The sequence below is a fragment of the Podarcis muralis genome, chromosome 9 (genome assembly GCF_964188315.1).
Source record: "Podarcis muralis chromosome 9, rPodMur119.hap1.1, whole genome shotgun sequence".
In the NCBI taxonomy this organism is placed as follows: domain Eukaryota; kingdom Metazoa; phylum Chordata; class Lepidosauria; order Squamata; family Lacertidae; genus Podarcis; species Podarcis muralis.
The window spans coordinates 55,623,216-55,648,022 of NC_135663.1; the positions used below are offsets into that span (position 1 = coordinate 55,623,216).

General features: G+C 43.1%; 1 protein-coding gene and 1 non-coding gene across 2 annotated transcripts in view; one reads left to right on the plus strand and one right to left on the minus strand.

The window, feature by feature from the left end:
* Nucleotides 1-24,807, minus strand: part of SGCZ (sarcoglycan zeta) — a 587,076-nt gene that overhangs the window by 51,251 nt on the left and 511,018 nt on the right. Inside the window, exon 5 of the mRNA XM_028743817.2 lies at nt 5,420-5,542. Within this exon, the coding sequence (XP_028599650.1) occupies nt 5,420-5,542 (123 nt within the window). The remainder of the gene's footprint in view (nt 1-5,419; nt 5,543-24,807) is intronic.
* On the plus strand, nt 16,042-16,160 carry LOC114604786 (5S ribosomal RNA). Its single transcript, XR_003708430.2, has one exon. It is a non-coding gene; the product is annotated as a 5S ribosomal RNA (ribosomal RNA).

Genomic DNA, 24,807 nt, shown 5'->3' on the forward strand with positions numbered 1-24,807 from the left:
TAACTTTCTCCTTGTAGTTGCCTTTGAGTTCTGACCCCCAAATTGTGTTGCTTTTAAATTTTTCAGCAAACATGTGCAAGTCCCCACGGTTTGCATCAGTCGGCTTATATTACGTCCTGTGACATGATATAACTGATGAAATATGGCAGGGCACTGGAGTGCCAAGTGTCACAAAGAGATTTTCAAAGGCTTTTCCCACCTTCAGATACACATTCAATAAGTACCTTACCTTGAAGTGCTTGACACAGTAAAAGAAGACGTTAGGTACTTAGTTTAGACCAGGCATGGCTAACTGATGGCTTGTGGGCAGGACCCTGTGAAATGTGAGTCAAGATGTGGTAAGACAACAACAGAAATGTTGCCCCCCTTTTTTCACTTGTAATGGAAATGCATCTACTTTAGATGCAATGAAAATGTACAGCCGAAATAAATCTACTGGTCCTGCTAGCGGTAACCTGTTAGTACAATTGTGATTTCCCCCCTATTTGCACCCTGCGTCCCCCAAATTAGCTCAAGGGGAAACCCCAGAACAGTGTGCAGGGGGAAGTGATTCTGTTGGATAAGCAGAAATGCTTGCATTAACATAATGTTTGCAACAGTGTGGTGTTGAATTCCCTCTAAAGTAATTATATTTTATGTGCAATGCTGAACACATGGGTTCCATAATTGTGACGCCCTTACTGCTAGATGGTGCCTTTATTATCACAGAAATATCTGTGTTGAATGTTTTGGTATTATGAAGCATGGGGCAAGTACTACGACACGACTGCATTTCATTGGATAAAATAGTTGGATTGAAGTTTGTAGATATGGTGTCTCTCCCATCCCATACTGGCCACATGGAGGATTCTGGGTTTGATTTCTAGCATTCAACAAAGCAGGAAAATCTCTCTCTCTCTCTGCTTGAGGCCAAGAAAGCTGACTCAATACAAGTACATTTCATAGGTTTAAATATTCATTTGCGCAATTTTAAAAATAGTGAAGCAAGTTGGAACTATTTCCCCTAGTCTTTGTGGAGAAAGGTTTTAAAACAACAACCCACAATCCAAAAAGAGGTTTTGCGTGATAGTAAGCAAAGAGGGAGGGACGCGGGTGGCACTGTGGGTTAAACCACAGAGCCTAGGAGTTGCCAATCAGAAGGTTGGCGGTACGAATCCCCGCGACGGGGTTAGCTCCCATTGGTCGGTCCCTGCTCCTGCCCACCTAGCAGTTCGAAAGCACGTCAAAGTGCAAGTAGATAAATAGGTACCGCCCCGGCGGGAAGGTAAACGGCGTTTCCGTGCGCTGTTCTGGTTCACCAGAAGTGGCTTAGTCATGCTGGCCACATGACCCGGAAGCTGTACGCCGGCTTCCTTGGCCAATAAAGTGAGATGAGCACCACAACCCCAGAGTCGGCCACGACTGGACCTAATGGTCAGGGGTCCCTTTACCTTTAAGCAAAGAGGACTGAATTCAACTAATGAGTCCTCTCAGTGGAGGCCTGCACAAGAATTTCTCTTTGTACAATTCCTACATAATGTCTCCCAGGCCCCGGCTAGAAATAAACTGCCAGTCACTCCATACAATTAACTATTTACGGGCTGAAAAGTTTATTTTAGCAGAACAACATCCACATATGTAACTTTACCTTTCTCCACACAGACTATTATTTTTCATAACAGTTGCAACTTAGCTGTTTTATATTCATTTGAGGAAACTTTAAACATCTGTTTTGAAAGCTTGTGTCAATTATTTGCTTAAGACCGAGCGTCAGAACATTTAGCGATCTGAGATTTTTATCTGCCAGCAGGATTCTTTCAGTTTTTATATTTAGCTTTATTCTTGTATTTTTCAAGTTTCGTTTCCTTCCTTGCTAAGGCAAACATCTTGAAAATGACTGCCTCTCAAGATTTGTTTTAGATAAAAGAACCAGATATTTATTCTCCTTTGGCTTTTGAAGTCTAGCAAACAGACAAAATTAGCAGTAGTTCACTGGTCACAAGACAACTGCCAATTAGTCTGCTAAGACAAATGCTAGATTTTAAAGACTTATGCTAAAAGAGAAAGTTATAAAATATAAGCATCAATGGCCTTTTGTGTGTGGGGGGGGGAGAGAAAGTATTTTTAGATATACAAAATTGTTCACTGTTCCCTTGAACAACTGACATAGGGAAAATATTTTATTCTCAAAAACCAGCCACACTGGTCATTATCTTTGATAAATCAGGAATAGTAAAAAGTATTCCGTGTGCTGCGCTGGCTTGCCAGATGCAGCTTGTCACGCTGGCCACGTGACCCGGAAGTGTCTCCGGACAGCGCTGGCCCCCGGCCTCTTGAGTGAGATGGGCGCACAACCCTAGAGTCTGTCAAGACTGGCCCGTACGGGCAGGGGTACCTTTACCTTTTATATATCTAGTTGGCTCTCCAAATAAGTGTTTTTGCTCAAAACTTCGAAACTCCTTACAAACTTAGTGTTTATTATTTACATTGCATACACACAGAATGTTTATTGGGGTGGGGTATATGGGAATTGTTTGTTGGTGTATTGTTATTAAAAAACACGTTTTTGTGCTAGCCTGGGAACTATGTGTACAGATTTATGTTCAAATGAAAGCCTCTGTAAACATACAAATAGGAGAATGTGCATGTAGGGAGGATAGGGAGACAAAAAAAGGATGCAGCTGAAATCAACCATATGAAAGATTTTTGTTGCTGGCTGGCAGTCTGCAGGCTTGGGGACCTGCTCTTACTTTTGAACATTTGTGATACTTTCAAAACTAGAATTTTTGGTCTGGATGCCAGGAAGCTCTCCCTTACTCAACTTGTATGTTTGCAAATAGAGACACCACAAAAAATTCTGGTAGTTTCTCATCATAAGGACACTGATTTAGTAATGATTGTCCCTGAAACTTCCTAACACTTAGGGATGTGGAGATCACTTCACATTATAGAGTTGTTCTATGCATTACTCTTGACTCAAATTGTAGAAATTGGTTTGCAGCATTTCAAATTGCAGGTGGGGTATCACATTTTTTTAATTGTTTTCAAAGTTTTTAAAAAAGAGAGAGTTCCTGACATGTAGAAAACTAGAACAACAAAGGAGAAATAGCACAGCGCTTTCCCCCATTTTATAGTTTGCCACACTAGGGGTTTATTTTTTTACATAGGGAAGCATTCAAAAAATGATACCCAAAATGTAAAGCGGTGGGTCAGCCTCTCATTTTGCATAATGTGTCAAATAAACCTTGGACAATCAATCTCATGATTTTAGTTGTATGATTCATCCTTTCCAAGTCAAATAATAATGCGGAACTTTTTAAAGTGTGCTAAAGATTGCTATCTGCACCGATATAATTATACAATTTGCAGTAACAAGAGTCAGCTTGTAGTGTTGGATTGAATCAGCAACCTCTTGCTTCCGGTACATTGCAATAGAACATGAGAATAAAGTATAAACCAAGGCAATATTAAATGGAACCACCACTATCGGTTTGACAGAGTACATGCCAATGCAGTCAAAATAGTCTCTGGAAATTTTAGTGAAATGCAGTCTTTCACTGGAGAATAACTGACACACTGAGGGAAATCCATTCCTCAGTATTCCGATCCATGGAGTAGTCCTCTAGTAAGAAATAGGTTTTGACTTCCCCAGTTCAAGGTGAACTGTCTTGAAGCACTCTTTATAGAGTACTTTTAAGTACGTACCCTTAAGTCACGGAGAAATTAGAGCTGACATTTTGAGTACAGGCGACTATTAACATGCTGGGTAATGGCAGCTTTTATGACTATTGGGGGTGGGGGTGGCGTTACCTAAGTAAACCTCTCAAAATGGCAAAAGCGCAATAAATTAATGCTGTATTAATGATGGCATGTGAAACAGAACAGCGGGTAGAGAGTCGAATTCTACAGCAGGAGAATATACATCTACGTTATTGCTGTGTCTGGACAGCAACAAAAGGGGAGGGGAGAACTCAGCATCACAGCGAACCAGATCTTCCACTTTGGTTTCCCAAATAACAGAGCCAGAAAGGTAGATGCGACTCAGCAACTTGCATGTTTATTTTTTTTAAAAAAGCAGACATAAAAGCAAACAAAGGTGGGATTAGACCAGGTGAATGCCCCTCCCACTCTTTGCCAGCCTCATTTTCAAGGCCCTGAGTTGGACCTTCCATGGAAGTACAGTGGTACCTCGGGTTAAGTACTTAATTCGTTCCGGAGGTCCTGAAACTGTTCTTAACCTGAAGACCACTTTAGCTAATGGGGCCTCCTGCTGCTGCCATGCCGCCGGAGCACGATTTCTGTTCTCATCCTGAAGCAAAGTTCTTAACCCGAGGTACTATTTCTGGGTTAGCGGAGTCTGTAACCTGAAGCATATGTAACCTGAAGCGTATGTAACCCGAGGTACCACTGTATGTTGCTACTCAGGACTGTATCTGTTGCCACTCATCTTGCTGCTCTCCCTTTCTCCTGGCTTCCCAGTCAGGATGTGGTTGCAGCAGCCTATGTCCACTCTGTCCCTGGCTCTTTTTTGGGGCCCAGCTGGCCACCATTTTGGTACTTTGGTGCCCACCATGCTACTCCCTAGCATGAGGCAGAGCCTATCACTCCTCGGTTTCTTGGTTTCACCAAGATTCTTCCTCCTCAAACATTCCTGACTTCTTCCTTTGCTCCTCCCTTTTTCCTTTATGCAGAATCCACCAAGTCTACCCACTTCCAGTTTACTCATCCTTCAGCCCTTTGACTGGTCACAACCCCCTTCCTATCTACCTTAGGCTTTCCTCTCCTTTGCCTAAGATAAGGATATTTCTTGAGCGCTGGTCCTTGGGTAGCCAAAATTATCCACACATGAGAGGGAGGTATCCCTGTATAGGGAAGTTTTTAATGTTTGATGTTTTATTGTGGTTTTATATTTGTTGGAAGCTGCCCGGAGTGGCTGGGGCAACCCAGTCAGATGGGAGGGGTACAATTATTATTATTATTATTATTATTATTATTAGTAGTAGTAGTTTAGGGGAACCACAAAATTTGTGCAAGGGCAAAAAAGATTTAGCGAAAACCCTTAGAGAGGACCCCCCAAAAAAAACCCCAGTAAAGATTGAGCATGCTGACTGTTGAGCAGCAGGGGAGGGGAGAACAAAAAGCTGGGATAGGGAGTGGAATGGACTAGGATTTCTGGAATGATGAACAGGAGCATTCCACACTGCCATATTTGGTTGCAGGTTCTATTTCTGCACCCTTAATGCAGAACAACGTGTGGTATATCTGTTGGTCGAGTGCATGAACATGCATTAGAAAAATGTGCATAAATGATGGAGAGCAAGTCTTCCTCCTCATTTAAAATAAACTGTGGTATACTTATGCAAACCTTATGGGCGTATTACCATCAATACCATTAACACTTTTAAATAAATAAAAAAAGGGTACCGCTGTTCTTCCCTACCTGTGACTTTCAGTCTGTCTGCTCCAATGACGATCTCTTCTTCGTCAGCAGAGAAGAGCACCCTTCCATCTTCACTGGAGCTCACTTCAAATCTCTTACACTGGGCTTCTACAGCGTCAGCACCTAAGGAGAGAAAACAAAGCTTTGAGGCAGAGGCCACCACTTACACGATGAGCTCAAGCATTTCACTCCCACCACTGCAACATTCACCATTTCCGAAAGGTAGCTGGGGATGGCCACCTAGTTTTCTTGGCAGGGGGGTTCCAGAAATGTCAAAATGGGCTGGAATGTAAGGTGGGTATATTGATCCCCAATTAATTTCTCAATGAATGGCACAATTCTTTTAATCGCACCCTGTGGATATTTTTGAAAGCATGTATACAAATTAAATGCCTAACTGAAGTATCTCTAAAGCCCGTTAAAGGGGAAATCTGCAAAAAAAATATTTCCCCCTCAGACACAGTTGTCCTGATTACTTTGGAACTAGGCAAGACTAGGTAGTTGACTATTGTTTAAGTGCCCTTTATACTTGTTGACTTAGTTGCCCTAATCACAAACAATTTTTGTTGTGTGTGACATCAACACACATAGGTGGGATTCCCTTAAAAATATATTTTACATGGGATAAGTTTCAGACATGGCCTTTACATTAGAAGGATTTTTAAGGAATGGGAAGGCCTACTTGTATGCATATGAATTGCATTTGCAGTAGCTCTGGACTTCAGTTTAGAGTGTCGCATGAAGCTAAAGACTAACTGAGACTACTCAGCCTGACTCTCATGTCAATGAAAAACAATGCATGTTTTGATATATGCTTATGTATCGCAGGCATCTTAATAAGAGAGCAAGGAATGGCTGCAGCAAATTTGCTTGAGAATCCACATTTGCCACAATTCATTGTGTGAAATTTCTTTAGTGTGGACATCCCTGTGTGAAGATGGCTTACACCCCTTGAGTCTTGCTGCTGAAGGGGTCAGGATCATAATAATTTATTATTTATACCCTGCCCATCTGGCTGGGTTTCCCCAGTTAAAATACATTAAAACATTAGTCATTACAAACTACCCTAAACACTGGACCTCAGTGTCCTGGCTGAATGATGAGGGTGGAGATGCTCCTTCAGGTATACTGGGCAGAGGCCGTTTAGGGCTTTAAAGGTCAGTGCCAACACTTTGAATTGTGCTCGGAAATGGACTGGGAGCCAATGTAGGTCTTTCAAGACCAGTGTTATATGATCTCGGCGGCCGCTCACAGTCACCAGTCTAGATGCCACATTCTGGATTAGTTGTAGTTTCTGGGTCACCTTCAAAGGTAGCCCCAAGTAGAGTGCATTGCAGCAGTTCAAGCAGGAGATAACCAGAGCAAGCGTTCATCATAACTTATCTGCACCCAGGATAGCTTTCATGCATTACTTATACAAATATCAGCTTACGTCCAATTGGCCAGAACCTCCCATCGGTCCACCTGCCAACGAAGGCATATGTGGCAAGCCTCCAAGTCTTACAGATAGCTTTCCTCTCTAGGTCAGTAACCAAGCACACCAAGCCCACAGATAAGTGTAGCATCAGAGCAAGCCAATTAGCATATATCAAAGCAAGTGAATAAACATATATGAGCTCATTCTTTCAGCAACTACCAATTAATCCTGGGGTTATCTTGATGATCAAGATATGAGCCTCCCAGAACATTGCCACCTTTTGGTTTTATACAGTTTAGTAGTGTGATTGCAGTAGACTTTAATTGTTAGTAACATACAAATACTGTACAATTTAAATAATACAGTTCTTGTTAAGTTTTGTCTTAACAGACAAATCTTTATTATGGTGTGAATGTTTTACAGAAAGCTTATGAATTTCCTGTGGTACAAAATAAAAAGCTTTCTTTTAATGGTGCTTTTGAGAATTAACCCCAAATATGAACAATTTGAAAAAAAACCTGGGTTATATCCAGAATTCTCAGATAGATGAATGGGCATGATATTTACTTAGGACCTGGATGTCTTTATCGTGTTTTTAATATTCTGTTGGGAGCCGCCCAGAGTGGCTGGGGAGACTCAGCCAGATGGGTGGGGTATAAATAAATTATTATTATTATTATTATTATTATTATTATTATTATTATTATTAGACTTTTAGATGACCAAAGCAAAATAGCTAGTTTGTTTATTCTCAGTAGGTTGTAGTCAGATTAATCATGCTTAGAGTAGACCCACTGAAAGCAGACACTTCACTTTGTGACTATTTTGCATGTTCAGACCTTTAAACCTTCCCCTTAAATAAATTCAGACAAGACTCAAAATTTTGGTTTGGTTTTTGGCAGAATTTAGGCCACAACTTTATTGATTACAGCAAGTGAGTGGTTGCATGGGCTCTAGTTTGACTAGCTCCCTGCACCGTTGCAGGTAGCGCTGACCCAGGGCACCAGCATAGGTCAGCCTAGGGTGAACACCCGGATAGGCGGAAAGCCGGGAACAGGCTATGTCCACCACCCAGATGTCCCCCTGGACTCAAGGCATGGGCGCAACCCCCTCACAGGGTTGACCAAACCATTGAGTCCCTGGATTCCTTTAACAGAATACCCTTCACATAGGGATGGCAAGAGCTTTCCCCCATCCCTATCACCTGAACCAGAGCCTATCCACAACCTTACAAGTTGTGACGATTTGCTACGCAGCAGGCAAAACCCAAATGGCACCAGCCAATCAGCCAAGTGGGGGAAATTCCTGTCGTGCCCCTGTCCCAAGACAGACGACTGACGACAGCATAGCAAGGTCAAGCGTGCAAGCTCTAAATATAGGGAGAGGTGGGCGGGTGTGCACGCACCAAAAGAGGAAGCTCTGGGTCATGTGTATAAGTATATATAGGTCCCTTGATCCGTTTAGCTTGCGTCCCATTGATCTGATTAAACCCTGCATCAAGGGATCTACCAACTGGGTGATGTGGCTATCCAAATGTACCCACCCACAACACAGGGTTTGGTTGCCAGGTCTCACTGCAACACATGCCCTCTTTAACGGAGAACCCAATTAAGCATGATGGGGGCGCCAGCGTAATAGACTTAAGAGTTCACTCATCCAGCTGGGAGTAGAGCAACGGGTCAGCCACTCTGCCACCTGAAATTTTGCCAACTCACACCAGATGTGATGGAAGGCGGAGGCTGTGTCAGCTATAGGCTAGTGCAGCTTAGGATCGGGCACACTGACGTGACACTGCTTTGCCCTTGCAACACCCTGTTTCAAAGCCCTGTGCTGGCTACCATCAGTGGAAACATCCCCAGTGGTAGAGCTTGACTCACAACCAGAGGCGGAGGAAGCCACTCGGGCGCCTGGGGCGGGGCGAGCTGCTCATAGGGGCGGGGCAAGGGCAGGGCGAGCTGCCCATAGGGGCGGGGCATACCACGGGGCCTCCAGAGTCTGCCTGCCTCCTCCCACTCAGCTGCCCTACAGCTGGGGGTGGGGTGGCAGCAGGCGGATTGTTTGGGCAGCGCAGAGCCTGCGTGCGCCCGAGCCACTGCATCTCTCCCAGGAGAGACGCATGGCTCGGGCGCACTGCAGGTCCTGCGATGAGTGCCGCCCGGCATTTTACATCCCCCTTCGTCCGCCCCTGCTCACAACACAGCTGCAGTGGCAGCCTTCACAAAACACCTTCACAAAACTTGCATGTATGTTTGTGGTCTGTATGTGTCAGTATGTTTCCAAGCACAATTCAAAGTGTTGGTGCTGACCTTTAAAGCCCTAAATGGCCTCGGCCCCGTATAACTGTAGGAGTGTCTCCACCCCCATCATTCTACCCGGACATTTCTGGCGGTTCCCTCCCTGTGAGAAGTGAGGTTACAGGGAACAAGGCAGAGGGCCTTCTCGGTAGTGGCGCCCGCTCTGTGGAATGCCCTCCCATCAGATGTCAAAGAGATAAACAACTATCTGACTTTTAGAAGACATCTGAAGGCAGCTCTGTTTAGGGAAGTTTTTAATGTTTGATGCTTTATTGCTTTTTTATTATTATATTCTGTTGGGAGCTGCCCAGAGTGGCTGTGCAAACCCAGTCAGATGGGCGGGGTATCAGACAATAACATATTTCATTCTGGATCAATGAGAACATAGTCAAGTCAATGAAAACATATGATATACAGTACTCTGCATGCTACTGGAACCCACCCACAAATATGCTTTCGTGTTTGCACCCTTTTGAACAATTCATATTACAAATTTCAAAGTCCTTTAACATTCTCAGGGCCCTAATAACCTCTGATGTGGATAAGTGAAAGTTCTAGGGAAAGATCTGGGTAAATTACAGATACAAATCTTGTTTGGTGCATCCATCGACTATTTCAAGCAGCTAATTTAATAAAGACTAAAAAAGCAAGAAATGGGAGCAAGCACAGGGGTTTGAAGGCTGAATCATTTTTTGCTGAGACAAACTGCTAACTGAAAATATTTTCTGAACAGCTTGGTGCTTTAAAATGTTCTTAAACATAATGAGAAAATGGGGTGTATGTGTGCCTGCAACAAAGGAGAGGCAATGATCAATATTAGAAGGTCTGGAGGGTGGAAAAGGGAAGGCCAGTAAATAAAGAAACCTGTTGACATGACAGAGGAGAAAAAGATTATTGTGAACAGTCTCAAGCAACATGCAATGTCTGGTTTAAGTCTGAATTCATTCGAACATTTAGCAAACTAGCAGAAGAAACAGAAGAAATGAGCAGTTAGGTACTAAAATGCAAGAAATAAACCAGAATTAAAAGAAACAGCAAGAGTTAAACTTAGGAGGTGCATAAGGAAAAATAAGAGAGACAGGCTCACAGCACAAAAGGTGCAATTTCTTTTCACAGCTTTATACAGTGGTACCTCGGGTTAAGTACTTAATTCGTTCCAGCAGTCTGTTCTTAACCTGAAGCACCACTTTAGCTAATGGGGCCTCCTGCTGCTGCCACGCCACCGGAGCACGATTTCTGTTCTCATCCTGAAGCAAAGTTCTTAACCTGAGGTACTATTTCTGGGTTAGCGGAGTCTGTAACCTGAAGCGTATGTAACCCGAGGTACCAATGTATACCAATACTGAACTCCGGAGTGGATGCAGAGTGTGTCACCCTCAATCTCATTTTGAGCCATGCCAAGAACTCCTACAAAATACCTGGAGCATAAAAGGCCCATCCCCACTTGTCCCAGCACCAGTCTTTCCTTCTGCCAACACTCTTTCTTCCCCCTTTCCCTCAGATTATAACCAGGGGAATGAGTGGGGAGGAGAAGGAATTTTGACAAGCAATGCTTAAGGAGAAAAATCTACCACTGTCATGGATCCTGGGAACGAGAGCCCATTTTGAGCACAGAGGCACTGGAAACTCCATTTCCCCAGCTCCCTGGAAGCTGTAGAAATTCCTGGCCAAGCAAGCACCAGGGCTAGACCATCCAGGTCTTAAAAATGAGCAATGCTGTAAGCCATGGGTCTGCAAACTTTTTCAGCAGGGGGCCGGTCCATTGTCCCTCAGACCTTGTGGGGGCCCAGACTATATTTTGAAGGGAAAAAATGAACGAATTCCTATGTTCCACAAATAACCCAGAGATGCATTTTAAATAAAAGCACACATTCTACACATATAAAAACACCAGGCAGGCCCCACAAATAACCCAGAGACGCCTTTAAAATAAAAGGGCACATTCTACTCATGTAAAAACATGCTGATTCCCGGACTGTCTGAGGGCCGGATTTAGAAGGCAATTGGGCTGGATCCGACCCCCAGGCCTTAGTTTGCCTACCCATGCTGTAAACTCTCTGCATCACCCTTATTGCTGCTACCGTATCTTCACAAACTTAATTGTTGGGAAGGCAGGACTAGAAGGGAAGATTAGTGGTTACATGATTATTATGAACTTAATTATGGCGGGGGCAGAACCCCCCCCCCCCAGAGTTCTCTGAGAAAACCTGGAAAAACCGAGCTAATTGTGAGATGAGCCGGGGGGAGCACACCCATCACTTTTTCTAAGGAACAGCAGAGAATCACAGAATCATAACGAGAATAATCTAGTACATACCGTAATCTGCATAACCTGAATATGCAGCTGTCCCATATGGGGATTGAACCTGCAACACTGGCATCATCAGCTCCATGCTCTAACCAACTGAGCTATTCTGTGCTGTCCCCTTCGGAATGTAAAGACCAGCAGGTTGGTTCAAGACATCTTGCCCCTCAGGATGCCTTGAATTGGGGGCAATTAAGCAACACTGCCAATTCTTCAAATGAAAGTCTCGTAGGCTGATCACCAGTATAAGTTTCCTTTCATGTCCACCAACTGGAGCAAGCTTAGGACATTTCCCTAAACTCTAGTTTTGTAATATTAAGCCTAAACCTTTTCATTATATCTTATGCTTAGAAGCTAGTTCCAGCCGAACATTCATTTTCTCTATCAAGCCAAAGACTGACAGTTCTCCACCTCTCAACATAACCACTAATCCTCACAGTAATTGTTTCGCAAGTGTTTTACAATGCTACTGAGCTTTCTTTTGAATTGATTCCTTAGCTCTTTCCCCATTTAGATTTGCTGGCTGCAAACCATGGCTGAAAGCAAAGTAATGGATAAGGGCATTTAGAATAATTTATTTTATAGTCCAATATAATATGCTGCTCTCTGTGTTAAGTCCACAACCTTCTCGATTCTGAAGTGGAAATCCATGACTGATGATAGGCTATTATCTGCATATTGAATCAGTTTATGTTCTATGGATTCCACTCTGTTGTTGTTGTTGATGATGTTGTTGTTGTTCAGTGCTAGTATTATCTCTTATTGATATCTCCAAGGAGCTAATGAGAAGATGAAAAGCAACACATTCTCATTTACACGAATACTGTGAATCTCTTAGTGCCACTTGATAGAACTTCAATAGAAAATATATATATGGTATTATGGATATTCATTTGATGCCAGATCTCTCACTTCACAATTACCATAGTTATCATCTCTTAACACCAACAGCAAACAGAGAGAGAGAGCTCTGCCCTTCACAATTCCTATGCCCAATCCACTCAAGTACTGGAAGTCCCCACCACAGAAGTTTGAGAGCCTGCTTCTAGAACAGAGTCTCCCGAACTTGAGCTTCCAGCTGTTTTTGGACAACAACTTCCAACCTCCCTATTTAGCAAGACCAGGGGTCAGGGATGATGGGAAACAGCTGGCAATAGCTTGCATAGTAAAGGTGATGTGAAGCTACATGGTGCACTCCCACTTGCCCCATACAATTTGAAATCCTGTATGAACATAAAATGGGGCCTGTAAAGTGCCAGGGGGCTTGAACCAGGGGTTCTGGTAGTAGGATCCTGGCTCATCCCCTCACTGAGTCACACTGCCAGAACAGAGAAGCTGTTGGCCTGCTTTCTGTGGCACTGCAGCACCATCACTGATGATGGCCGTATAAGGTATTGCAGGAAATAACCTCACAGGGATTAGGAGAGTCAACATGGTTCCGCCTAGTTTTACAAAGGTCTTCTTATCTGGATTGCCAGTTTGAACGACTTGCTACTTATCCCACAGCCAACCACTTGGCTGTACAGGACGCATAGATCTTTCCAAACCAGTTCTCAAACATGGATATAGCTTTTTAAAGCAATGTTGCACACACAAAAGGTGAAATTTGCGGATCAGTGCAGTCAGAGCATGGCACGTTCAAACAACAAATATTATTAATATCCCACTATAATATCAACCATAATGACGTAACAGATATGAAAATGGATGGAAATCCCTCTCCAATGTCTCAAGCAGCAATATTTCCCAGGCTTGCAGACTGCTTTCTTTCAGTTAGAGGTGCTAAACTAAGACCTTATATATTCAAAACCTGGGCTCTACTACTAGATGTGTTTAAGGCACTGTGGACATCCTTTCAAGAGTGGTAAAAAACAGATTATAGGAGCAAATCAGGCTCAGACAGTAGCAATAATAGGAACACAATACTGACTTAGTCTCATGGTTATTATTATTTTTAGTGGAAGTGAGGCTGAAAAGGGGCCTTTGCCTAAAGAGAGTTTTAAAGCTTATCTGAAAGAATCAGTGAACAGCCATAGATCAGTGAGAGAGCACATGCTTTGAATGCAAAAGATCCCAGGTTCATTCCACACATCTTCAGGTCAGGCTGGAAAATATCCCTACATTGCCAGTCAGTGTAGATGAAACTAATTTAGTTGGACCAGTGGTCTGATGTACAGGAAAAGCCCCATGGGTTGGGTGATAACTGTGAGATACCTGTCTTCCAATCCATATCACTGGTGGGTACCAGCAAAGTGGTGAACCAAGGAAAGTCTTTTATGGTAAAGTTAACATATAGACCAGTTCTAAGAGTGTACACTGTGTACGTCATCAGCTGCAACTGCCTGTGGCTCACCAGCACATATGCAAGAAATGTGTTGAGAGTGTTGAAATAAATTCATGCAGCTATATGAGCCAGCAAAACAGGTTAATCTGTAATGGATGAAGCCAGCAAGCCACATGTTGTCTTTTTAAGGAAGTTTGTCTGGAAATATTTGAAAACAGCTGACTTTGAGGGGGTGGAATACCACTGATTACAAATGTCATATGGGAAAACATCCCTTTATTCAGAAAGCACTGTAAATATTTAGGTAGATAAGAAACTATACATCTTGTTATTGACACTGTAGATTACATTATGGTTGTGTATAAGTTTGTTAGAAGCTCTGCTTGCTGTCATACAAACACCTGCAAAATGCCTCTTCTTTGATGCTGCCATCTTTCAAGAGAATTGGTCTGATTGGTGTGAGAGACTGAAAGATGGGGCACCAACTGTTAAGTGTTGTTTAATGTACACTGAGATGGAAAATAACTCTGCATTGTTCTGTATGTATGCTGTGAAGCATGGCATGGAAATTTCCAGTGGAGCTGAAGAGAGAGACTAACAAATTAATGATTAAGTAGGACTGTATCTTGGTGGCTCAGCCACAAAAAGATATACTATTACAAGTTTCTGCATATGCTAATCTGTAGCCATCCTTTTTTGGATGTTGGGGTTCTTTGTTCTCAAGCTGCTGAACAGAATGAACATACTAATCTCTCTCCAGGAAAACACCTTCAAGCTAATGGAGGCTGGTATGGAGGAGAGACAGCTTTGATTTTTAGCTTTGGGTATGCATAATACCTATATTGGGATCAGTATTAGAAATTATGTATCTAACTGAATGAAACCTTATTTGTTTTAAGTTGATTGGAGTTTAAATTCTGTAAGTAAAGCTTCTGAATCATCATTTTGAACTGCAGAATTTTTATTTCAAAGAAGAATCAGTTTTTTATTCATCCAAATTGCTTCCATATGCACAATATTAATAACCTTGATACAAGAAGTGCTGCAACCCTCATAGGACTAGCACGTCATCAGAACCATTTAATTCTGGCACTATTTTAACTATGAGACCCATCGCATGGGGCACCCACATGTGTAAGTTTGGGGTTTTTGCTGACCTCCACCCAGCTACCGCTGTCACACTTAAATTGACCCTGACATTAAGGCATGGAAAACTGGTGATTCATGGGATGAATCACAAGAGATCTTGCCTATCCAGACTGACATATTTGACTATAAAAAGAAAGGAGCGCTAATAATTGAAGCCATCTAAAGAGACAGTGAGCGGCTTAGAAAGACGAAGAGCTGCCCTACAGATTTAGAAGCAACATGTACTAGGTTGAGTGGAAACATTCTCTACTCAGGATATCAGAAAATAGTTCTTTAAGTGCCATCAACTCACATGGTTTAAAAAAATGGGAGTTTACTATGAGCCCGCAGTACGGAGCCAGTGTGGTGTAGTGGTTAAGAGCGGTAGTCTCGTAATCTGGTGAACCAGGTTCGCGTCCCCGCTCCTCCACATGCAGCTGCTGGGTGACCTTGGGCTAGTCACACTTCTTGAAGTCTCTCAGCCTCACTCACCTCACAGGGTGTTTGTTGTGGGGGAAGAAGGGAAAGGAGAATATTAGCTGCTTTGAGACTCCTTTGGGTAGTGATAAAGCAGGATATCAAATCCAAACTCCTCCTCCTCCTCCTCCTCCTCCTCTTCTTCTTCTTCTTCTTCTTCTTCTTCTTCTTCTTCTTCTTCTTCTTCTTCTTCTTCTTCTTCTGCCTCTTTGAATGTATCTCCAGACTGGAGTCTGAAGCAAGCAATGCCAGGAAAGATTTTATCCTGTGTACCATCATTCCATTCTGCAATGGAAGGAATGGCATGAACACCATCCTTTTAAGAGTGGGTCATGTGATATTCCCTGGTCGGGCTTGCTCATTGGTACGGGCAAGAAAGTAATTCTGCTTCTGCATCCAGTGGTGTTATGAGGGCAAGACTTTGGGGCTGGAAGTCAGGGATGAACCAGCAGAATGAACCAGATAGCCAAATGGAAAGGGGTTGGCATTGCACATTTTGAAGTGAAGAAATACATGCCACCATCTAAAGAACCATTATTAAGTCCAGAATCTAGAATTACCTAACTGCGCCACCATCTGTATTCTCTGTGAGAAACTAACTTTGCCTTCAACAATTCCAACTTGAGAGAACCTGATTCTTGGGGGACAGAAGGGGGACTTGCAGTCAAGAGGAGCGTCAGAATCTGGATTTGCTGGTTTTCAGTAAATGTAAAGAATGTCTACGGCCATACTACCCTGAACACGCCCGATCTCGTCTGATCTCGGAAGCTAAGCAGGGTCAGGCCTGGTTAGTACTTGGGTGGGAGACCACCTGGGAATACCGGGTGCCGTAGGCTTTTTTTTTTTTTAGGGACGCGGGTGGCGCTGTGGGTAAAAGCCTCAGCGCCTAGGGCTTGCCGATCGAAAGGTCGGCGGTTTGAATCCCCGCGGCGGGGTGCACTCCCGCTGCTTGGTCCCAGCGCCTGCCAACCTAGCAGTTCGAAAGCACCCCCGGGTGCAAGTAGATAAATAGGGACCGCTTACCAGCGGAAAGGTAAACGGCGTTCCGTGTGCTGCGCTGGCTCGCCAGATGCAGCTTTGTCACACTGGCCACGTGACCTGGAAGTGTCTCCGGACAGCGCTGGCCCCCGGCCTCTAGAGTGACATGGGCGCACAACCCCAGAGTCTGTCAAGACTGGCCCGTACGGGCAGGGGTACCTTTACCTTTACTTTACCTTAAAGAATGTGCTGCCTCTTTGGATTTATATTACTGGGTAGATGCAAGCATTACCCATCCACCACTGGGATACTTACTACAATTCTATATTTATTTGCAGCTCCAGCATAGAAAGCCGTTCAAGCGGATGAGCTTTCCTCACCAAAGGAGGTAACTGTAAGTAAATTACTGAGATTTGATAATGCCAAAACAAATGAGATTTGCATATGCCAAAGCAAATTACACACTAATTAAATAATCTTTTGGGTTGCTTTTTGTTTGTTTGCTTAATTGTGTATGAAATAAGGAATAATTCCAATGATATTAGGGGGGAAAAGTCTTTTGAAATGTATCCGTCCTATCTCAGGGACGGAAGGAATCACAGAGATAGCATGTGTTTTAATAATGAGGTAATCCTTGGCAGAACCTAAGCTCAATCTTTAAAATTATAATGTCAAATATATCTTCAAAGATGCAGGATTTGGGGTTAATATTGATGAAGCTTCAAGTATGATTGGCCACCAGTGGGCTTTGCCATTTTTTGAAATATGAAAACATGAGACACACTACGTTAACTGAATATAAATGTGTGGAATTTTAAGTAATTTAACTGGCATGTTAGAAACATCTACGTAAACTACTGCTAAGGGCCTTCAGTTTAAGATGTTGATTGGGGGCACCCTAGAATATTGAATCAAAATTATGTTAAGACCCTATGATTGAATATAAACGTATAGGCACTAAAGGATTCAGATGTATTTGGAATTAGCTTTTGATCACAAGGGGAAACAAGGACTGCTTCTTAGAATAGCTACACTTTATTCTCAGCTGAAGTTCTAAGATTTATGTCACACTATTCAGTTATTTCAGAACGACAAATTCAGCCTTTTCAGGATGCAGGTGGCACTGTGGGTTAAACCACAGAGCCTAGGACTTGCCGATCACAAGGTTGGCGGTTTGAATCCCTGCGATGGGGTGAGCTCCCATTGCTCAATCCCTGCTCCTGCCAACCTAGCAGTTTGAAAGCATGTCAAAGTGCAAGTAGATAAATAGGTACTGCTCTGGCGGGAAGGTAAACAGTGTTTCCGTGTGCTGCTCTAGTTCACCAGAAGCGGCTTAGTCATGCTGGCCACATGACCCGGAAGCTGTTCACCAGCTCTCTAAGCCAATAAAGCGAGATGAGCACCACAACCCCAGAGTCAGCCACGACTGGACCTAATGGTCAGGGGTCCCTTTACCTTTTTATTCAGCTATTTATAATTCATGGCCTTGTGGGTACCAGGCCCCAAACTAGCCCCATCCAAAAAATTCCGATCAAAGCTATGACTGTGTATGTAAAAAAAACCCCAAAATCCTATCTGCTAGAAGAATGCAAAATATGTACAAAACTGTTCAAAACCTTAAGGCCAATATATTGATTCATCAATGGGCACATCACTTACCGGTGAAAAGAAGAACCTCAAAAGATATCTAGTCCACCCGCTGCCAATGCATCTACTGCACTGTCCTTGATAAGACTGCTTAAAAACCTTAACAAAGGACATTCTACCATTTTTCTACCACTGGCAAACAGCTCACATTGGCAGGAACATCTTCCTAGTGTTTAGTCTGAATCCCTTTTGTTTTCATTTGAACCTACTGAGTTCAGGTTCTACCCTCTAAAACAACACCTATTAAGAAGGCTCTCTTTCATAGCACTTTCCATAGTCTTCCCCCAGGCTACACATACCAAACTCCTTCAACCTTCCTCACAGAACAATCTATAGGCCCATGAACATCTTTTGCCCTCCGACATGGTCTGTGGTGCTCAGAACAGGTCAGATTACTGTAGGTGACGTCTGTCGAACGCAGAAAGAACGGTACCATTACTTCTCGCAATCTGGATACTATACATCTGTTGACAATACACATAATTGCCTTAGCCTTTTTTGTTGCTGCAACACTCCATTGACTCAAGTTTAGTCAGTAGCATTAAGTGGTGGCAAATGCTCACTAGAACAGAGTTCGCAAGGTACCCCAAAATATGAAAACTGAAAATTAGTGGGATAAATAGGTATATAATGCCTCTGCCCTATCAGTTTCAGCTCAGGATGGGGGTGGGGAGACTATTATCTGTACTGAACCATCACTTTTAAGAAAGAATAAACAGGAAACAGAGGAAAAATGTATCTCGGATTCATATCACCATCTGCAAACCATTAAAATGACCTTATGATTGATGCAACCCAATCTGTCCTTGAATGTCTGGTTCTCCTTTCTAGCATTTATTATGTAGATACATACTAAAATGAATTTGGAACGTGGCACTTATAATAACAGGGGCATGACTACGGAATGGGCAATTCAAACAAGATTTCTGAATGACTCAACTGGATTCCACTTGTACTTTGGCCCCATCTGCTCTCTCTCTTTATATATACACATATAAAGCAGTATCAATGTCATGCGCCCCTCCCCCCAAATCCTGGGAACTGTAGTTTGTTAAGGGTGCTGAGAGATGTTGGGAGACCCTTATTCCCCTCAGAGAAATACGATTCCCAGAATTACCTGGGAAGATGGATTGATTGCTATACCACATTGGAAATTGCGGTAGCCATGACTATTTAAAGTGGCATGATATTGCTTTAAATGTACACTGCAGACACCTTATTAAATTCCAAATACACAGCATATGTGCTGCATTTCCTGTATACGTTCTTGATCTTGATCTGATTCTCATTCAGTGCAATTAGATTTTTCTCATAGGCTTCAATAGATGTTAGTCTCATTCCGCTGCTGGCTCAGCAACAGCACCACAGAAGCAAAGCTTGCTTCAGTGAAATTGCTTCCGATTAATAGATTAAGAACACACTCAGTAAAATAATCTAGTTATGCTAGGTTCGTAACTGATGTTTTATTCACCATTTTTGGGGAGATAAAAAGTTTATTTGCATGCCTTTAGAAAGGAAAGAAAGTGATGAGGAAAGAAGAATTATAAGATCAGCAACAAAGGTTCATACACTTAGGTTTATATAAGTTTGGAGAGGTGGATGGTGATAGATTATAGATAGATAGATAGATAGATAGATAGATAGATAGATGATAAGATAAATACAGTGGTACCTCGGGTTAAGTACTTAATTCGTTCCGGAGGTCTGTTCTTAACCTAAAACTGTTCTTAACCTGAAGCACCACTTTAGCTAATGGGGCCTCCTGCTGCCGCCGCGCCGCCGCCGCACGATTTCTGCTCTCATCCTGAAGCAAAGTTCTTAACCTGAGGTACTATTTCTGGGTCAGCGGAGTCTGTAACCTGAAGCATATGTAACCTGAAGCATATTTAACATGAGATACCACTGTACATAGATAGATATAGATACATAGGTATAAGCTTCTATAATTGTAGGAGAGAGGGGGGCGGTTATTAGCTAGGCCCAGAATGTCAGATCTGAATAAATTAACATGTGCCTTAGTTACCGTACTTTTCCGTGTATAAGACTATGTCCCCCCCCCCCTTAAAAATCATGCTAAAAAGTGGGGGTTGTCTTATACATGGTTAGTGCATAGGGTGGACGTTTGATTGGTTTCCGCCGCGGGTGTTAGCGGCTATAGTGTGTGTTATTTGGTTGCTGCGTCAACGGGTGGTGTTGATTGGCCGACGCTGTGGCAATTGTGTGGGCAATTGGCAGCTTCTGCCAGCAAGGGGACAGACAGGAGATGGATTCTGCGATGCGTGTGGGTGAGCAATTTTTGTCATTCCCCCCTAAAAAAAGCTCAACAACCCTCGGTAATCCTCCCCTCCCCTTGGTAATCCCCCCAAAAAAGCTCAAGAACTCTGGGCAATCCCCACCCTAAAAAAACTCAACAACTTTTTGCCATCTCCCCCCCTTTTCTGAAATTTCAGGCCCCCAAAATAGGGGCGTCTTATAGATGGAAAACGGAAAAATACAGTATGCTGAAATAGAAGCAATGCAATACCCTCTACATGTGGCTTCTTTTGAGGCACCTTTGGAAGCTTGCAGATGGTCGATAATGCATTAAGAAGGATGCCAACTGGTACACACTCATGGAACCATGTTACAGCTATCCTGGCAATGGTTGCCATTTGGGCACAATTCGAAGTGTTGCTGGTTTGGTCCAGAGATCCCCTACACCCAAACCACCCTGCCAGCTTCCTAACATAAGAAGGACACCCCTTCGTGGTTTCTAGGAATGTTGGAGACATTTACTACAACCCGGCTGGGCACCAAACTGCCCCCAAGTTTGCTGGAAAGTGCGTTTCTGTGGATTTTCACGATATCAAATTATTGTTGTTGTTTAGTCGTTTAATCGTGTCCGACTCTTCGTGACCCCATGGACCAGAGCACGCCAGGCACTCCTGTCTTCCACTGCCTCCTGCAGTTTGCTCAGACTCATGTTTGTAGCTTCGAGAACACTGTCCAACCATCTTGTCCTCTGTCGTCCCCTTCTCCTTGTGCCCTCCATCTTTCCCAACATCAGGGTCTTTTCCAGGGAGTCTTCTCTTCTCATGAGGTGGCCAAAGTATTGGAGCCTCAACTTCATGATCTGTCATTCCAGTGAGAACTCAGGGCTAATTTCCTTAAGAATGGAAGCGTTTGATCTTCTTGCAGTCCATGGGACTCTCAAGAGTCTCCTCCAGCACTATAATTCAAAAGCATCAATTCTTCGGCGATCAGCCTTCTTTATGGTCCAGCTCTCACTTCCATACATCACTTCTGGGAAAACCGTGGCTTTAACTATACGGACCTTTGTTGGCAAGGTGATGTCTCTGCATTTTAAGATGCTGTCTAGGTTTGCCATCGCCTTTCTCCCAAGGAGCAGGTGTCTTTTAATTTCGTGACTGCTGTCGCCATCTGCAGTGATCATGGAGCCCAAGAAAGTAAAATCTCTCACTGCCTCCATTTCTGCGCTCTCCTCGCTCACCCTCATTAAAAGGTTCTTTAATTCCTCCTCACTTTCTGCCATCAATGTTGTGTCATCTGCATATCTGAGGTTGTTGATATTTCTTCCGGCAATCTTAATTCCGGTTTGGGATTCATCCAGCCCAGCCTTTCGCATGATGAATTCTGCATATAAGTTAAATAAGCAGGGAGACAATATACAGCCTTGCCGTACTCCTTTCCCAATTTTGAACCAATCAGTTGTTCCATATCCAGTTCTAACTGTAGCTTTTTGTCCCACATAGAGATTTCTCAGGAGGCAGATGAGGTGATCAGGCACTCCCATTTCTTTAAGAACTTGCCATAGTTTGCTGTGGTCGACACAGTCAAAGGCTTTTGCATAGTCAATGAAGCAGAAGTAGATGTCTTTCTGGAACTCTCTAGTTTTCTCCATAATCCAGCGCATGTTTGCAATTTGGTCTCTGGTTCCTCTGCCCCTTCGAAATCCAGCTTGCACTTCTTATTATTACTTTAGAATTTTGTGAATATGATAACCTCTTTATTTAATATGATTAGTCAGCTCCCATCACCATCAATCATATGCATCCCTTCACTTTTCCCTGCTCTCTGTCTATCCCTCCCTTTTTCCTCGCTCTTTCCACCCACTCTCTGATTATCTCCCATGGACTACCTTGATCTTGAGCAATTTGGAATGAAAATTAGATTGGCTGCAAAACTTAGAAAGAACAGAGCAAATGCGGCAGATCTCTGTGTAATGATTTGCCTCTGTGGGCCAGATCAATGTGCCCTTGGAGGCAGCTACTTCCTTAAAGGTACGAGCACAAAATAATCTTTAATTTAAAATCTTCGCGGTATTATACAAAGCCAGAGTCTCACCCATACCCAAATACTTGATTGGAAACACAGGAAATCTTTTCAGGATTCATTACAGCAGTCATTCTTCAACAGAGCCCAGTCACATTGTCTTACTGTTGTTCATCTTGTTTTCCTCTAGGTGCATTGCTTACTGATTGACTGCTCTATTAGTTACTCTCAAAATTTGCCAGGTGTTAAATTAAACTTACTTGAATGTAATCCCCGGATCCTTGTTTTTTGCCCCTTTCTTTCTTATTAAAAATAGGCATGGAGTTTGACCTGCTGCAGCCCTCAGAGACCTTACCTGTCATCCCTGAGTTCTCAAAAATAATTGCTAATAGTGGTGCCAATCCCTTCCCTGCTAGCTGCTCTAACGCTGTAAGGTGAATTTCACCACAAGGCTCGAGGTTTTGAAATATGCTTGCATTAAGCATTCCTTAACCTTTTCTGTTCTGATTCCATCACTTGACTGCTCGTCTTGCAATCAACATCAAGCTTCAGAAAGCTTTCAATGGATGTGTGTGTGTGTACACACATGTTGTTGTTTTTTTGAAACAAAAGCTGATAAACTTAAAATTCAGCAACCAAAGAACCAGCTAGAATATGCTAGTAAAATGCAGTGAGCAGTCAGTATCATTCATTTTGCAGCTGGTTGTGTGTCAAAGCCCCATGACCCCGCAGTTCCCTAGGTGATGAAGAAACAGGTAAGATAGCAGCATACAGTTTTGGGGTTCAAATAGGCCACAACTTTATTGGTTTCAGATGTGAGTGGTTTGGCATAGACATTGGGTGAAGCCAATTGTTCCACTCCAGCCCGTCTCCTGGGAGTGCATCTAATGGTAAATCACATATGGGGGCAGGGACTATGACCTACATCAAATAGGGGTACCACCCTGATGGGTCCCTGTTGGAGGAGTGCTATGGTCCTAGCCCCCGCCTGGGCATTGGACAGAAGCCACTCCTCATGGAACTCTTTAATGGGACACCCTTAACTGGGGAGGCTACAACCTCTGCTCCAGCCAAGACTAAGGCTTATTCAATGCCTAGCCACACAAAGTTGTGATGATTGCTATGAGATTGGCAAAAACCGAATGGCCAGTGCCAATTTTTTGGGAGGAGTCACTGTTGGTGCTTCCTCGTGGCTTGGATTCATGACACACAGGAGCTGTGTGTTCAGTATTGCGGGTCTGGGACGTGGGTGGTGCTGTCCTAGGCGCTGAGGTTTTACCCACAGCGCCACCCGCGTCCCTCAGTGGTACTTACTCTGAGACAAACAGACATCGGGCTGTTGCATATATAGTATCTGACTACTCTTATCTAGCCCCCCATGCATTAAACTTAGAATCATAGAGTTACAGAGCTGGAAAGGAACACAAAGGTCATCTAGGCCAACCCCCTGCAATGAAGGGATCTTTTGAACAACATGGGGTCATGCTCTACCAACTGAGCTACCCTATTACATTTTTCCCTGTTGTGTGTTGCTGTAACCTGCCCTTGTAACTTCTGGGTGAATTGTAGGACATAAATCTTAAGGACAATCTGTCGATAAACCATTCCCTCCCTCCACCCACCGCTGCCCAATTCTATTTCTGTGGTAAAGTTTTGTTTTAAAGGTAGGTAAAATGGAATCCACATTATTGCATGTAAAGGATCAACTATACACAAACTATCTTGATTTATATACAAGGTATCAACAGGAAGATCAGCAGGTGGCAGACTGGCTGTATAACTGCCATTTCACATGATCTTGAAACAAAGACAACTCTGAGAGTGAGGTTGTGCCTTTATATCAGGGGTCAGCAAACTTTTTCAGCAGGGGGCCAGTCCACTGTCCCTCAGACCTTGGCGGGGGGCAGACAACATTTTGAAAAAAGGAGAAGAACGAATTCCTATGCCCCACAAATAACCCAGAGATGCATTTTAAATAAAAGCACACATTCTACTCATGTAAAAACACTCTGATTCCCAGACCGTCCGCGGGCTGGATTGAGAAGGTGATTGGGCCTGATCCGGCCCCTGGACCTTAGTTTGCCTACCCATGCTTTATATAAAGACCGAGGGAAGAACTGAATCTCTCAGAGCTACTTTTTTAAAGAAACATAGTGTTGCAGCACAACTATTCTGAGTTATAGAAACAGAAACCATCATATCTCAACATCACCAGCTGCTTTATATTAGTAGCTGCTTAAAATAAAACACAATTCACATTGTTTTTCACTGCAAAGTGGAGACTGAGTTTTGCACCAAGCTCATCCACAGTGGATGAACTGAGAGGCACAACTGACTTTGCATTTAGATACATGTTGACTGCAGTAAAAAGAAAAAGAAAAAGAAGATTTTAGGCTAAAGTAGGGGAAACAAAACAAAGTGTGAGATCAATGTCTCCAGAATAAGAAACTTGTGGCCTTGGATAATTTCTTTTGAGGAAGTGGATTCTAATTTTTTAAAAAAATAAATGGTGTGGAGCATATATCACCACACAGAGAAACAAATATGGAAGCACTGTCCTTTTGTGGAAGGAAAGCTAGATAGTGA